The sequence below is a fragment of the Paroedura picta genome, chromosome 6, assembly GCF_049243985.1.
Source record: "Paroedura picta isolate Pp20150507F chromosome 6, Ppicta_v3.0, whole genome shotgun sequence".
Taxonomy (NCBI): Eukaryota; Metazoa; Chordata; class Lepidosauria; order Squamata; family Gekkonidae; genus Paroedura; species Paroedura picta.
In genome coordinates this window covers 79,710,761-79,727,723 of record NC_135374.1, presented here as the reverse complement: position 1 = coordinate 79,727,723, position 16,963 = coordinate 79,710,761, and the positions used below count along the sequence as shown (strand labels likewise).

Genomic DNA, 16,963 nt, shown 5'->3' with positions numbered 1-16,963 from the left:
CCCTTCCTCCAGGGCCATGGTTTCAGCACTTATTCTAAGAAGGAATGCTTGGCCACATTCCATAGCTCTCCCTCCTAACACCCGGCAGAAGGTGGAAAACCACCTGTTGGAGGGAGTGACACTATTTCCTTTGTCAACCAACAGTCAAATCAAGAAAAACAAGCAAACAGCATATTCATTTGGCATCATGGCAAGTTCTGCCACTCTGTACAGGTCTCAGCAGATGTATAGATCCTACCAATCACAGTTGTCATACCCCGTGGCTCTTGTACCAGCACCCTTACTTGTTGCAGTACTCTACACAGTAGCCCTTTCCAGGGTCTATGGAACTGGGCTGGCACAGGTTCAATAATAGAGGTAAACATTTGGGCTCACATCATCCAGTTCCTAAAGAGCCACCACAGACTCCAAGAGGATCTTTCTCACTAGGGCCTGTAATAGACCAGCCACCTACCATCTTGAAAGGCAGGTTGGCTACTTTTAGTGACAAATGGCAGGTCATTCATGGCACTTGAGTTTTGTCAATTGTTAGTTTGGGTTGTAAGATAGAATTTTGATAGTGGACACCCCTCCAACATTTCCAATGTTTGCAAACTGCAGTTTTGAGGAAAGTGGAACAGGACCAGCAGGATCTAGAAACAGGAAGGAGCCGCTATACTGTTTAGGAAAGGAGCAGTCTTACAAGGAAGTTTAGAAACGTGAGGTCTATGATTCGTGGATCATAATCAGATGAGGAAAAGGTGGCTTGTATGGTACCATTTCACTGAGCAGAGCTTGAAATCCTCCTTCTTAAGTAGTTATTTCTCTGGTGAGTTTGGAGGAAGGTCTTTATTATGGAGGAAGGCTGAGAGGTAGGGTACAGGCTATTGTATTTTGATGAATAGAAGAAGAGTTGGTTCTTATATGCCGCTTTTCTCTACCGGAAGGAGTCTCAAAACGACTTACAATCACCTTCCCTTTCTTTTCCCCACAATAGACACCCTGTGAGGTAGGTGAGGCTGAGAGAGCCCTGATATTATCGCTCGGTCAGAACAGCTTTATCAGTGCTGTGGCGAGCCCAAGGTCACCCAGCTGGCGGCACATGGGGGAGCAGGGAATCAAACCCAATTCGCCAGATTAGAAGTCAGTGCTCCAAACCACAACACAAGCTGGCCAAGCTGGTATGGTTAACAGGGACAGATATTTGATTCTCAACATCCAGTAATACATAACGTAGTGAATTGATATTAAAGACCACTTGGTGGATGTTGTGAGATTCCATATCTCTCCCACAACCACCCTCAAAGTGGAGTAGAAGTTGTGCAACACAGAACAGGGAAATATTTTCTAGAAAGCTTTGACTTAGTTGGATAGGTTACATGTACTTTCAAAGGCAATTTAATATACCGTGTGACAAGGTACTATTACTGGGGGGAAAGATTAACAGGCATAGCTTATAAATGAATGGAGATTTTGACAGGTGAGCATGTTTTCAGTTCAGAGTTTTTAACCTCCTTCTAAGCCAGTGGAGAACCTGACAACTTTCTGTCAGAATCCCTGTAGCATGGTCATTTGTTCCCCTTCTATTTTTGTAATGTTAGCTTTTACTTGCTGGTGAAAGCATGGTGATAATTGAGTAATTTTATTTAGGTTCTTTTCACACTCTTTCATCCTACCTTCCCACATACATATACACATGTCCCCACGCATGATTGGACAACTATAAAATGTGAAAATTAGCACTCAATGTTTCCCTTAAAAAAATCTCAGGCACATCCCTTATATTTTATTATTAGCTCTTATTCTAAATCATCGTTATAACATTCCCTGTATTGCAGACATGATCTCTGGGGGGAGCTTTAGTTTTGATATGATAATTAAGTTCATTATGTCGTAATTTTATGTGATTGCATATTCCAACAACCATGGAAACTATTAAAATGTATGCCGCTATCCACAGATCACAGTACTTTATCCATATATTGGCAATATATGTGCATGTGATTGCATAAAGAACAATTGATGTCAGAAATGACTGTGAACTAACCCGTTCATTTATGGCATATAGGATATACTAGTGGTTCACTAACTTTTTTAATGTGTGAGGATATCTTTTGAGAGACAGTTCAGTATATTGGTTAAGAGTGGCAGCCTCTAATCTGGAGACCTGGGTTTGATTCCCCATTCTTACACTTGTTTCCAGACGTGTGACCTTCGGCTAGTCACAGTTCTCTCAAAGCACTCTCAGCCTCTCCTATCTCACAGGGCCTCTGTTGTGGGGAGGGGAAGAGTAGATTACTGTGAGCCATTTTGAGACTCCTTTGGGTAGTAAAAAGCGGGGTACAAAAGAATACTTCAACATCAAAAAATGTTGTAAACTTCTTTTTGGTTGCCAATCACCATGTGGTGTCTGTTGTTCTCCCAGAATTTCAATGTATTTAAATATGGCAGAGATCTGTTTCCTTAGAGAAACTAGCTGTTTTAGAAGGTGGACTTCATGGATTTATACTCTGCTGAGGTCCCTCCACTCCAGGCTCCAGTCTAAAATCTCCAGGAATTTCCTGAGTATGCAACCTTAGAACCTCTAAGTGATAGTAATTCCACTGTTTTTACATAAAGAAAAAACACTATGAATTCAGAAATGAATTTGTATTTTAGTAAACACAGCATCTACGTACATTTGAAAATAGTCATACGCATATGTGTGAGATATATATACAAAATTAATTATCAGAACTGTTTTGACTCTTCCTTGGTAAATCATAGACGTTTGGTGTAAACAATATTTGGAGATTTTTATTAAAATATTGAATGTTCTCATTCTAATTTAGCATGTATTTTAAAGGTGTGACAGTCTATGTTGTGAATACACAAAGCATGACAATTTTAGTTATTCTGGGATCCTGAGCAAAAGTCAAGGAGGGGTTTCAGCAGACAGTCAAGACCTAGTGCTGGATGCTGCCTTGAAGCTGCTTCTCTTGCCACCATTCCAGAGGCAACACACAAAAGCACACAGTGCTGGTCCTAAAATAATATCAAGAATCTCAGAACCCATAAGTGATTCCCCCACTCACACACAGAAATTTCTTAGCAACTCTGCTGGGCTAGGCAGAATTGACTGCTTCCTCAACCTCTTCAAGTACATTCCAGATGTTTGGAACAAACATACTTGGCCCGGTACTTTTTAACATATTTATTAATGATCTGGAATGAGGGGGTGAAGGGACTACTCATCAAGTTTGCAGATGACACCAAATTGGGAGGACTGGCAAATACTCCGGGAGATAGAGACAGAGTTCAACGAGATCTGAACACAATGGAAAAATGGGCAAATGAGAACAAGATGCAATTTAATAAAGATAAGTGTAAAGTTCTGCATCTGGGTCAGAAAAATGAAAAGCATGCCTACTGGATGGGGGATACACTTCTAGGTAACATTGTGTGTGAACGAGACCTTGGGGTACTTGTGGATTGTAAACTAAACATGAGCAGGCAGTGTGATGCAGTGGTAAAAAAGGCGAATGCCATTTGGGGCTGTATCAACAGGGGCATCACATCAAAATCACAAGATGTCATAGTTCCATTGTATACGGCACTGGTCAAACCACACCTGGAGTACTGTGTGCAGTTCTGGAGGCCTCACTTCAAGAAGGATGTAGATAAAATTGAAAGGGTACAGAGGAGAGCAACGAAGATGATCTGGGGCCAAGGGACCAAGCCCTATGAAGATAGGTTGAGGGAATTGGGAATGTTCAGCCTGGAGAAAAGGAGGTTGAGAGGGGACATGATAGCCCTCTTTAAGTATTTGAAAGTTTGTCACTTGGAGGAGGGCAGGATGCTGTTTCTGTTGGCTGCAGAGGAGAGGACACGCAGTAATGGGTTTAAACTACAAGTACAACGATATAGGCTAGATATCAAGAAAAAAAATTTCACAGTCAGAGTAGTTCAGCAGTGGAATAGGCTGCCTAAGGAGGTGGTGAGCTCCCCCTCACTGGCAGTCTTCAAGCAAGGGTTGGATGCACACCTTTCTTGGATGCTTTAGGATGCTTAGGGCTGATTCTGCGTAGAGCAGGGGGTTGGACTAGATGGCCTGTATGCCCCCTTCCAACTCTATGATTCTATGAACAAAGGATTTCTTGTAACTACTGCCTGTCAGGGGCAAGCAGTACAGACCAATGACTTGACACAGTATAAGACAGCTTTATATGCTTGCAACGTTTGGAGCGTAGTGACCTAGAATAACCCCTTTGCTGACACCGTTAATAGTTAGAGTATATTCAGGGGATTTGTTTGGATGGGCAATGAACTTTCAGTCCTTGACAGAACAATTGGGGGATGTTTATTTAATTCTGGTTTTAACTATACTTCTTAGTGGTAAGATGTCCTGCAAAAGAGCTCACAGTTACCAAAACACAACAGAAATATTGAAGGGCAAGAGGCAATGTTGGGGGAGAGAATTCTCAGTTGTGCTGAATCCAGGCATGATCAAAGGATGCCTAGCTGCTCATCCACCCACCCCTGGCCTTAGAGAAAGGGGGAATCTTACTTCCATAATGTGCAGATGGCTCTCTGGACTTGTGTTGAGATGCAGATCTTTTCCACAATTGATAATGGAGTGATTGCTAATATAGGTGGCAAAAGAAGAGTGTTGGGCTTCAACTAGGGCCTGGTAGAACAAGCTCTCTGAAGAGATCAGGGCCTTTCCTGAACTCCCACAGTTCCACAGGGCCTGTAAAACGCCACCAGGCATTTGGTTGAGGCTGGCCAACCCAACAATATCCACTAACCCTCAGACACCCCTTGTCACGATTTGGACCCAGGCTGAGCTCCCATGGGATCATGATTTGAAAGTTAAAGTTATTGTTGTAACATGAATTATTATAATACCATTGCTCAGTTTATAACCACTGTTATAGATGTTGTCATCATGACTGATTGTGATATGTAACTTTACGTTTTATGTAAACTGCCCTGAGCCTTATGCGAAGGCAGTAGAGTGAGTGAGTGAGTGAGTGAGTGAGTGAATGGTCTAATGTCACCTTAACAAATAACACAACTTATTCCAACATAATATTTCTTATGTCAGATGTGTGAGGCAAAATAAATTGCTTTATTTCTAAACAGAAGCTTTTAGCAGCATTTTAACATGCCTCAACGTTGGCGGGAAGGCGTTGAGTTGGGAGGGAAATGCAATTTGGTCATGTTCTTTATCTTTTCACATATAGAAAAACTGAGCCCTGATCTCTCAGAAGTGAAACAGGGTCAGCACTGACTTATATTTGGATAAGAGGGCTCTGGGGAGTACCAGAGTTGTGATGCAGAGGCAGGAAGTGGCAGATCACCTCTAAACATCTCTTGCCTTGAAAACCTTTTGGGATTGCCATAAATCAACTGTCACTTGATCTCTCTCTCTCTCTCTCTCTCTCTCTCTCTCTCTCTCTCTCTCTCTCTCACACACACACACACACACACACACACACACAAACATAAACATACATACATACATACATACATACATACATACATACATACATACATACATACATACATACATACATACACTTGAGCTCTAGTTTCAAGGACTGTAATGCCAATCCAATAATCCAAAGAGTTTAATGCTGATTCTTAAAAGCCCTGCTTTGCATCTCAGTTTGCTGTTTGCCAACGTTGCCGGGGAAAAATGAGAAAGGATATGATTTTGCATTTGTCAAACTGTTATTGTAGAAATGGATAGTAATGGGTGGAGAGGCACCCCCCTTTCCATCCCCTTTGCCTTTGTCAAATGCCTCCAACCTGTGTAGTGATAAAAAGCTTTTAAGGCATCTTTCTATTGTTTAAAAGAAGGTATAGTTTTTCTTATGCTTTGTTTTATGACAAATTATTTTTCCCAGCAGCACCCTTTCTGCAAAGTATGTTTACAAATTAAACAAAGGTGAGAAGGCAATGTTCTGTGTGCCAGTTGACCCAATCTGGTGAATTTGATATCCTTGTGTTGGCATGTCACAGTTAAGCAGCCTTTTATTTAATATATATGCCTGTCACATTAAGGAGTGTTTAGACTTCATATCACGGCTTTCCTTCCTGCTTTCAGGTTTCTCCCATTCTGCCTTTACATTTGGAATAGAGAGTCATATTAGCCAGTCCAACATCAATGGAACACTAGTGCCACCTGCTGCCCTCATCTCCATTCTTCAGAAAGGCCTGCAGTATGTGGAAGCTGAGATCAGCATCAATGAGGTAAGTATCTTCATTGCCTTGTGCAGAAAGAAAACAGGAAGCATCAGGTGATGATGCTAAACCTTGAGAGCATCTGAAAGGGTTGTTTTTCCACAGATGAACTCAGTACAAACTCTTCTGATTCCCTCATGTACCTGACCTCAAAAACATCTTTGATAGTTATATAAAAAAATTTGGTTGTGTGTAAGAGGTGAATTTTTTTTTATCCCCATTGGAAGAGGTAACACCGCCTCTGAGGCATTCTGCCAGTAATAAGACATCTGCCTTCAGATTGATATTTGGCCTAGTGTGGTTTCCGCAGATTCTCTAGATGGTTAAACAAACTTACTAGCCAAGACTCACTTGCTGTTTGAGAATGATCCTCCTGACTGTGGGATACTGGTAAGTGTTGATGGATAAATTCAAGGAGGAGGCATTGAAGCAAAGGTGTCTTGGCATGAGTGGCTGCACTTTAAAACTTTAAAAAGTGTGCTGTGATTTGATCATCTGGAATTCTTGAACACATCTGTTTTGTTATCGATCTGGTTAATACTTTGGCAACAACCTGAAAATTATTTTCATATTCTATGAGACATTTATACCCTAAGCATAATATCAGTGTAGCTTGGCATAGTAGTCCGACAATTAAAAAAAGTTGTGATAGATGATATTTTGCTTTGCAATACCCAGGTGCCCAGAACCTGAAAACACACTTCCACAGAAGGTGGAAAAATACTTTAAAATGTGAATGTTATTGTTGGGCAGTGGTATTTTATTGAACGTCGTGACATAGATGTTTTCTAAACTATCAGGAGGTTTATCATTTTGCAGCAGGGGATATATCTTTCCCACTTATAAATTTGGATATATGACCATGTGGGGATTGGACTATACAAAGCAAAATATTACTAGAGATTGAGTTATTTTCTATAATTTCTTCACCCAAAAGAATACATTTAGAGAAGACTGAGTTATTAACAATATATTGAGAATGTCACTGATAAAGATATCAAAAATAGACTATACCTAGGAATCTGTTTTGAAATTTTTTTGAACATTGTTTTCATTGGAACAAGTCATTTTGCCATCGCCAGCTTGAGACTTTTTTCTTCTGCTTATATTACGGCTGACGGATCTTCACCTGTTGCATGGCATCTAAATATAGTTGCCTGGGCAATTTAGAATTTATATCCTGGCCATAGACGGGGATACTAATCTAATCCATAGTTGACTGCCTGGTGACTATCATAGTTTGTAGGGAGAAGACAGATTCTGTTATCTTCAGGTATCTGCTTCTGAGTGTCATGGTCAGTCACAGTTTGGCTTCTGAAACCAGGAAGTCTTTGACGAAAGGAAAAGCATACAAGCATGAAAACATATTCATCCCATTACAAACAGAAGTTTTTTCCTTGAACTTTTTATACACTGCTGTTTGAATGCAGGCACACTGCTGCTTTTAAAACCTGTTCGGCATATAATATGCAGATAGCACAGCCTGCTGGTGTTTAGAGGTTTGTAGTGCAATCCAAAACAGACCCTTTTAAATCTACTATGGTCAATATGTTTAAAAGGTGACCATGCTTAGGATGACTGTCCTATTGTAGTTTTAATTACTACAGTCTTAGTTTGTAAGCAAGACATTGCTTATGGAAAATCAAGTGAATTACATTTAGAGATTGAGGAAGTGTCCATTTTAAATGCTAGTTTCTCACTGCTAAAATGAAAATATGATTTGTAAATATTTTTTGCCAAACCATGTTACTTTATTTATTTGGAAATGTTACTGTTATGTTGCCTATGTTTAATAAAGCCCCATTTGTAAGATAAGTTCCATCTGCTGTTTTTAATGGATTGTTCTTGTTTACATATGTACATGAGACAGGTAGACTATTAGAGTGATCAATATACAAAATATAATTCAGATGGTAGTGGAAGCTTTGCAGTGCTAATGGAAGCTTTTAAAGAGTATTAGATGATTCAGCATTTTACCCGAGGAACTGAAGCATGCTTATTTTGGAAGTAAATGAATTTAATTGGGTACTTCACTATGTGAAACCACCTCCCAAATAAACATGCTTTAGATCTGTCTGAAGTATGATGTAAGGAAGTATTGCCAATGTGCTTTCATAATCAGACACAGACTATGGTGATGAATTATACAAAAATTATATTCTTACTCAGCCGGACAATAGAACCTGGCATACTAACAGATAGGACATTCATGATATATTATGGTGATCAAGAAAAATATTTGCAGATGTCTAAGGCTAATAATGGTGTTCTCCAATAGGAAAAAGAGCTGCTTATATCAGTGGACTGATCCTTATACTCCCCCCTCAAACAAAAAATGCTGCCATTAGCAGAATGGATAACAGCTCAATTAAAGGCTAGTTTATTTGGAACTCTATACTTCTAGATTTTCTTTGGAAAGTTTTTTTATGTGAAAGTCACAAAGGAAGACCCTTGCTGTGCTTCTTTACTTTTTAAAATTTCTGTTTGTAGGCACAGAAGGGTTTACTTCTGTGACATTTCTTCTCTCCATTGTAGATGTCCCAGCTTTTCCAGATTAGGTAGCTTAACATATTTGTTAGAAAGTATCCTATTAAAGTAAGTTACTTCTAGATAAATATGCTTTAGGTTAGTCTGAATTATTTATTTGCTTGTTCTGCCCAATTCCCCCTCTTCACTGTAGACCTCCATGCTGCATGTCATTTTGCTCATGAGTGTTGTCCAACTCCCAGCATTGTTTTTTCAGGGATTTGAGGAGACTGTTGGGGGAAGGGAAAGACTGCCCCGTGCTTTCTATTTAAAGTGTTAATTATAGTATAGAAATACTGTTGACTTTACTCGCATTAATTATAGCTATGGTCTGTTCTTCGGTTGGGCCTGAACAATGAACAAGGAGAACATAGTGAATAAATTATAATTAGTATGTAGGGGTAACCCAGTCCATGAATGTTAGCAAAAATAAATGTTCTTCAGAAGTCCAAGGTCACCAGTGTGTTATTCTTTAATGTCAGACCACTTGATTTTCATAGAACAGAAGACAAACGAAATTGGTTTTCACAGAAGAGAGATTCAAAAGACAAAATCTGGTATTGTTAGTTTCATACAGAACTTCATCAGCTAGCATTACAACTTTCACTACATACTCTCACAGCTAAAAACACCTGACACAATCTCAAAATTGGTTCTACTCCACAACCTAATTGAGGTTGCTAGAAGGCAAACAAGGCATAAGAATCCCAAAGTCTTCCTGCAATGAGTGAGGGACTGAGGGAGATGACCATCAACAACATGACATCACTTCTGGGAGTTTCAAGAAGTTCTGCAACTTCCAGGTTTACCCAGAAGTGATATTATTTCTCTCTATGAATAACCAGCAATTCCTAGATGATTGAGGTTACTTCCAGGAAAAACTCAGAAATGACCTGTATTGTGACTAGGAATCAGTTAGAAACTCTACAGGATGACCATAGAGTTTTAGTGATTCCTAGAGGGGTGTGACATTACTTTTCTCCAGACATGATGTCATACCAGAAGCCCAAATTCTTTTTCAAAAATGTATTTTTCTCACATTGCTTCTAAGAAGAGTGGTGGAAAACAGGATCGGAGGGCAGACCATCCCTGCCCCGTCTGAGGGTCTAGAAATCCTATCTGCTCTATGCTTTGCCCCCTTTCCCATAAGTACAGCTTGTTATTGTGGATCATTTATAAAGCAGAGAGTTCCTGCAGAGTCAGAAAAACTGCAGCCAGTCAAGCATGTCTTCTTGCTTTCATCCTTGATCAACTTAATCCCTCTAGCGATTGTAGTCGTGAACATGATCTTCAAAATATTGAGCAGATGCAAATACTCCTGCCTGACTAGAGCCTAAATTAATTCAGAGCTATGTGAACTGACAGTTTTAATCCCAGCAGCTGCTTTGATGTTAAAGCTTAATTATGAAATGTAACTGTAAATATTAAATCTTTTTTTTTGTCTCTAATTTCCAAGCAAGGAATATACCAACACGCATAATAGGTTGCATAGTAATTTCTCCAGTCACTACATTGCGGTATTTATATGGAAGAGGAAACCAGTTCACATATGCAAGTTCAATGCCTAGAGGCTTGGATCCAGAGCAGCTATTTTGTGGTGCAATAATTTCCACCTATGAAGCAGTTTTCTCATCTCTTCCTTCAACCCCAAATGCCGCTTCAGGAAATGCTGCTTCAGGAATTAAGTTACGATTCATACAATCATAGAATTGAGAAGTGTCATATAGGCCATCTAGTCCAAGCCCCTGCTCAATGCACAATCAATCTAAAGCATCCTTGACAAGTATTCATTTAACTCCTGTTTGAAGACTGCCGTGGGGGGGGGGAGCTCACCACCTACCTAGGCAGCTGATTCCACTGCTGAACTCCTATTAAATTTCCTTCCCTAATATCCATCTGCCACCTTTCTGCTGGTAATTTAAACCTATTATTTTAAGTGCTTTCAGTTTTGAGACTGACAGTATAACAGCCAGGGTATAGACTTTCCTTCTTTTTTGATAACTTGTTATTATTTTGTTCTCGATGCTCTCACAAATTTAAGATGTCTATTTTCTTTCTTGAGCTTGAGTCATAGTGAAGACATATTAAAGAGGTCAGTGGTGAGATTGATGAATTTGGTCTTTTAAACCATAACCTTAGTCTTTTAAACCATATCCTTAGCAAACTATCGCTCATAATATGTCTCCCATCTTGTTTCTGAATTGTTCTCAACGAGTTTTAAACCACGAATAATTCTGGATTCCTTCTTTAGAGCCTATTCTCTCTAATTGGACATTGCTTCCTTGAGCATCATTGATCCAGTCTGTTATCCAAACCATTGCTGCTACTTGCCTGTATAGGTTAATGTTTGGAACTGCAAGTCCTCCACACTTTTTATCATCTTGTAATACCTTGACTCTTATCGACCTTTTCCCATTCCATATAAAACGATTTAATACTCTTTTTATTTCAAATGCTACCAATCCATATTGAAGAAGCAACTGTAAAAGAATGACAAAGGGTACAATTAAAATCTCTAGCCATTCATATATCTGTACAAATGGAGTCTGGCAGATGGGTAATTTCATTTCCCAATTCCTTCTATCCCTCTTGATTTTCCTCTTTGCCCCTCCCTCTTACAGTACCCACATACGGTCTGGAATATCGTCTTTTTGTAAAGCAAAATTGTTTTTCTGCTGTGGTATAGAATCAAAACTAATAACTGCAGATAATGGCCAGATGAATGCATCAGTTAATTGAAACCAGATGTGATTTTGTAGAAATGTGCCTAGATTTGGTTAATTGTCTTAGGAACTTTCTGTAATTTCGGGGCTTTCTGTATTTTGGACTGAGTCTTGAGAGTATCTCTAACCTATAGTAATAACAAGGGCAAGAAAGATGGCCATACATAGTCCAGGTTCAAAATTGTGATAGGAATGCATCTCCCAAGAAGATTATTTTAAAAGGTGGCTTGCGCAAGAATCTTTAGTCTTTTCTTATAGTTGGTTGGCTGCATGTCTATTGACTGTATCTAACCATATTTGGACCTAGCCTATTTTTTCTGATGTGGGGTCATGATTGATCAGTTGACTGACTCCTAATTTTTCCAGATGGTCTAATTGCTGTTAGTTGTACCTTTGGGATCGTGAAGTAGATAAACCAGTGTTTCCCACAGTTAGGATTGTCCAGAATTTATAGAATTAAATTTTATAAAACTTATTTTAAATAAAATTTATTTAGTGCCTATGTTAAGTTCTGCACTAGGCTTTTGAGTGATATATTCACAGTATTGCTGAGTAAACTCTGTATACCTATCTCTGTAATATACATAAGTGATTGTTTTCCAGTAACATATGTTTTCTAGTAAAGTGCTTCTGAGAACATCTAGACGTAGCATTGTTTTTGTCAGAGAGTTTTTTCCTTCACTGCACACACCTGATAAATACCATGCCTTGTCCAGTGTGTGTATTTGATTTGAATGGAAGGTAACATCACACATTGCTGTATGATTATATTTTGCTTAGTGTTTCCAAGTTTGTTGCTCAGCCTTCCTGGAAACAGTCTCACCTTCTCGTTCTTATTCTTCTCGTTATTCTCCTTAGGATGGTACAGTGTTTGATGGCCGGCCTATAGAGTCTCTATCTCTGATCGACGCAGTAATGCCTGATGTTGTTCAGACCCGGCAGCAGGCTTTCAGGGAGAAATTAGCTCAGCAGCAAGCCAGTGCAGCAGCCGCAGCAGCCGCAGCAGCAGCCGCCGCCACTGCCACCACAATAGCAGCCACCACAACAGTGGCAACGACGGCAACGACAACAGCTGCTCAGCAGCAGAACACACCAAAGAATGGGGAAGCCACTGTGAATGGAGAGGAGAATGGGGCACATGCAATAAGTGAGTTGAACCATGTTGCAGATTGGTATGACTTGTCTGTCCCTCCACGCGCACACACAGTAAGGGCTGTTTGTATTACAGGATTCCATGCAAAGCACAGTCCGAACTGTCTATTGAAAGAAGAATTCAGTATCTTCAGGTTCCTATTTTTTAAGTACCCTGAGTTCCTAGTCTTTCACTGCATAATTTGATTTCAAAGCCTGGGATCAGTTTGGCAAATTGAAACCCAGTGAAGCTGAATGTCGATGGGCAGTATTTTAGACCAAACGTAACTTTCTCTGTGACTAGTGAAAATTAAATTATCTAAATGCATACAGTTTCACAGTCTTCTAAAACAGAGGTAGTCAACCAGTGGTCCTCCAGATGTCCATGGACTACAATTCCCATGAGCCCCTGCCAGCATCTGGAGGACCACAGGTTGACTACTCCTGTTCTGAAACATTAAGATTGGCTTTATCAATGAGAAAGAGCCAGATACTATTTTGGATTTAGAATTTGGGTAGTCTTGGTGAGCTGTGAAAAAGGGATTATACCCCAATTTTTACTACCAGAAGGAGTTTTAAAGTGGCTTACAGTCACCTTCCCTTCTCCCCACAACAAACATCATGTGTGGAAGGTGGGGCTGAGAGAGCCCTAATATTACTACTCTGTGAAAACAGCTCTATCAGGACTGTGGCTGACCCAATGTCACCCAGCTGGCTGCATGTGGAGGAGTGGGGAATCAAACTCTGCTCATCAGATTAAAAGCTGCCTCTCTAACTACTATACCAAGCTGGCTCTGAAACTGGGTAGCCTTCTGCAAGATTCATTCTAATATAGTTGAAAAGAGTGCTCTAAACTTATAGGGGAATTCTATGGATACTTGAAAACGTAACATACAAACATGCAAATTTGCCATGCCATGCAAACTGCATGTGATTTCAGCCCCTTATGCTTACTATTTTCACATCAGTTACTTTTCTTCTTACAGTTTGCCAATTTTGATCCCAGTATTAGGGTTCAAATGTATATTTAGTAACAAATAATATTTATCTTCTGCAAAGCTCTTTCAGTATTCAAACCATTTAATGTACATTATGACAGCAATACTTAAAACGGATGTGTAAAATAGGCTAGTATTAATATACAAAAGTTGCCAGACTGAGATTAAGAGGAACTTTCCCAGTGAGAAGGACTTAAATGAGGGTCTGTGGCTGAGAGGCAGAGCAGATACTTTGCATGTTAAGGTCCCTGATTCAGTCCCTGGCGTCTCCTGTTTAAAAAGGACGGGTGATGTAAGAGGCTTCTGGAAATCAGCTGCCAGTCAGCGTGGACAGTTCAGAACTAAACAGAGCAGTGATCCGACTTGGTCTCCGACTCATGAGAAGCTTGTTGAACCAGCAGCCTCAAATCATAGGCCATTTTCTTAGATATTTTTCTATGACAGTACTCAACTTGTAAATATAAATATCTATTCATATATATATAAATAATACTTGAATACGCAATCATTTGCGGTTTCCCCCCATAAGATTCTGTGTCATTAACTCCATGGTTTGGAGTGCACAGAAAGGCATAGGAAACTAATCACTGTGTCGCTTATTTTAAAAATTCTTTGTAGTGCATGCCACTCGGCAATTTATCCCAAATAGAATGTGATGTGGAACTTATTTAAATCCTTTTCTTAAAATTAGCATTTTAAATTTTGCTTTAAACTGTGGAAGGAAAGCGTATTTGTATGTGGCCAGTACAAACCAATCAAATAAAGTAAGACCATAGTTGAGAAAGTGAACAGACTAAAGTTGTGCTGCCAATAAAATGTTACAATGTTTCGTTTTATAGATAATCATTCAAAGCCAATGGAAATTGATGGAGATGTTGAAATTCCTCCTAACAAAGCAACAGTTCTTCGTGGCCATGAATCGGAGGTCTTTATCTGTGCCTGGAATCCTGTCAGTGATCTGCTAGCATCGGGGTGAGTAGAACAGATTTCAGAGTATATATGTTGCTGACTAGAGTCATACTGATTCGAATTCTGTAATGTGCTTGCTTTCACACACACACACACACACACACACACACCAGTTTGAGCATTTTGTTTTTGGACAGTCAACATATTGTTATCAGAAACTAACTATTTCTGTATGCTTAACATATATTTTGTTCTGTTAGGTCTGGAGACTCAACAGCCCGAATATGGAATCTTAACGAAAACAGCAATGGTAGTTCCACTCAACTAGTTTTGAGGCATTGTATAAGAGAAGGAGGCCATGATGTTCCCAGCAATAAGGATGTAACATCGTTAGACTGGAATGTGAGTTAATTCTAACATTTAATAGTTTAAAGCCGTTGGGTGTTGCCATCCTAACTCAATTTCATTTTACACTTGAAAAAGAACCATTGTTAGGATGGATGGACCGTTATTGGAGGGCCTGTATATGGAAAGTATATCTGCATATTCCGCAATGGTCTGGTAATTAAGACTGTGAACAGAGTTCTGCTCACCCACTGGAAATTATTGCCTTCCGTATGTGTGCTCCTGAAACATCGGTTGTATCATTTCAGGAGATATTTGGAATTTGCTTGTGGTCTGCATCTGTAGAATGACTAATTGGAAATCACTTGGACCTCTCCCCCTTAATTTAGACCTTTCCCCTTAGAGCTCCAAAATATTTTAACATCCCTTGCAAAATAAGAGGTCTTTCAGCATAAATTTTGGGTAAAAGCCTAAATAATATTATTATTCAGAATTAACCAAAGACTTCATGATTCAACTGACATGAAGTTGAAATGCCTCTTTCACATTGCTGTTGGCTCCCACCCAGGCCTGTAGCCAGAAAACTTTTATTAGAGGGGAGCAAATGAGTAGTTACTTATTTACTTTGTTTATTTTATTATGAATGAGCTGTGATGTAGTGAAAAGTCACTACAAGGGATAATTTTACAAAGGTTAAATGATAATCTATTTTGTTTAAAGCCAAATATCCCCTTTTATTTACACTTCATGAACAGCGTCTGGTAAATGCACGAAGATCCCCACCTCCATATTGTTCTACTTTCATTTTCCTGTGTTGCAGTGTGCTAAATGGGGTTCCCCCCAGTGTATCACATAAAGTATCTGTTTTGTCTTCTGAGCATGAAATGAGACCTTGGGCGGATGGCTCTAATTTATAATATCATCTTCCCTTGCACTCACCCCCCCCCAAGCCACAAACCCTGCTGAGGTTTGGCCCCACATAACTTGCTATATGAAGACTTCAGGATAGCTACAGATATGCAGGCTGGAATGCAGTAGGGGCCTGGAGCTTTCACAGACCAGAGCGGTTACTTCCCCTGGAGAAAGTGGCTACTTCAGAGGATACAGTGTGTGGTATAATATCTGATTAATGTCTGCTGTGGATCAGAAGAATCCATGACTGGCATGAGCTACCAGGCTAAGGTGGGGAAATGACTGGGTTTGTGTACTCCAGAGCACAGCAGGAGCAACTTATTTATGCAGGAAGCAAAGTGAAAAGCAAAAGCCTGGGAGGAGGGTTGGGAAAGCCTGGGAGGGAGGTGGGAGTAGAAAAGGAAAATCTCTCCTTCATTGGCAAAACGTGGAAGGGAGGAGGGAAATAAATGCTCTCTCTTATTGGCAGAAGACTTGTGACAGATTTCATAACAGCCTCTAATGCTGATTGGAGGAGCATGACAAATGATTGATTTGTCTCTGCCTCATACACCACCCTGGCTACAGGCCTGTTCCCACAACCTTTTCTTCCAGCTTCCATACAGAAAGCCACAGCTAATTTCCATTTTGCACTGGCCAAACAATAAAGAGCTTGTTAAATGCTTTTGCAGAATGACAACATGTATTATATTTGTTTATAAGGGAATGGTGCATGATTTACTGTGGAAAACAAATAACATAAGGAACTTTAATTTTTAGGAGGAAAGCCATGATTTCTGCAGTGTCCAGTTATGAGTGAAAGTTTTTATTAAGAGTTCATAGTGCTTCGCATGTGTTTTGTTATAATTCGTACCACAGCTCTATAGGGTAGACCAGTATACTCATACTAATTACTAATAATTACATATTAGTAATGAGCAATGAATGAAAACTGATATTGGCAAAACCACCAGGGATTAAGTGTTGTTTCTGGGAAGATTTGGGTTGGGTAATTAACTGGCAATTTTTCAGATTCAAATTATTGTCAGCAAAATTTGAACACTGTTAGCAAAAAAAAAGCAAACGTATCATTTACAAGCCTGGATCATGTACAAGCATTAGGGTTTTAGTCCATACTACATATTGTCCATTTAGCCCATTTAATGTAATTAATTTGCAGGGCAACAGCTCTGGCAACTATAGATGGGGACTATGTATGCATTGACATATATG

General features: G+C 39.6%; 1 protein-coding gene across 15 annotated transcripts in view; it reads left to right on the top strand.

The window, feature by feature from the left end:
• TBL1X (transducin beta like 1 X-linked) overlaps positions 1–16,963 on the top strand; it is a 202,103-nt gene that overhangs the window by 173,443 nt on the left and 11,697 nt on the right. For all 15 annotated transcript variants that reach the window (XM_077343283.1, XM_077343292.1, XM_077343282.1 and 12 more), the window contains 4 exons: positions 6,071–6,216; positions 12,315–12,603; positions 14,425–14,557; positions 14,755–14,896. In XM_077343283.1, the coding sequence (XP_077199398.1) occupies positions 6,071–6,216; positions 12,315–12,603; positions 14,425–14,557; positions 14,755–14,896 (710 nt within the window). The remainder of the gene's footprint in view (positions 1–6,070; positions 6,217–12,314; positions 12,604–14,424; positions 14,558–14,754; positions 14,897–16,963) is intronic.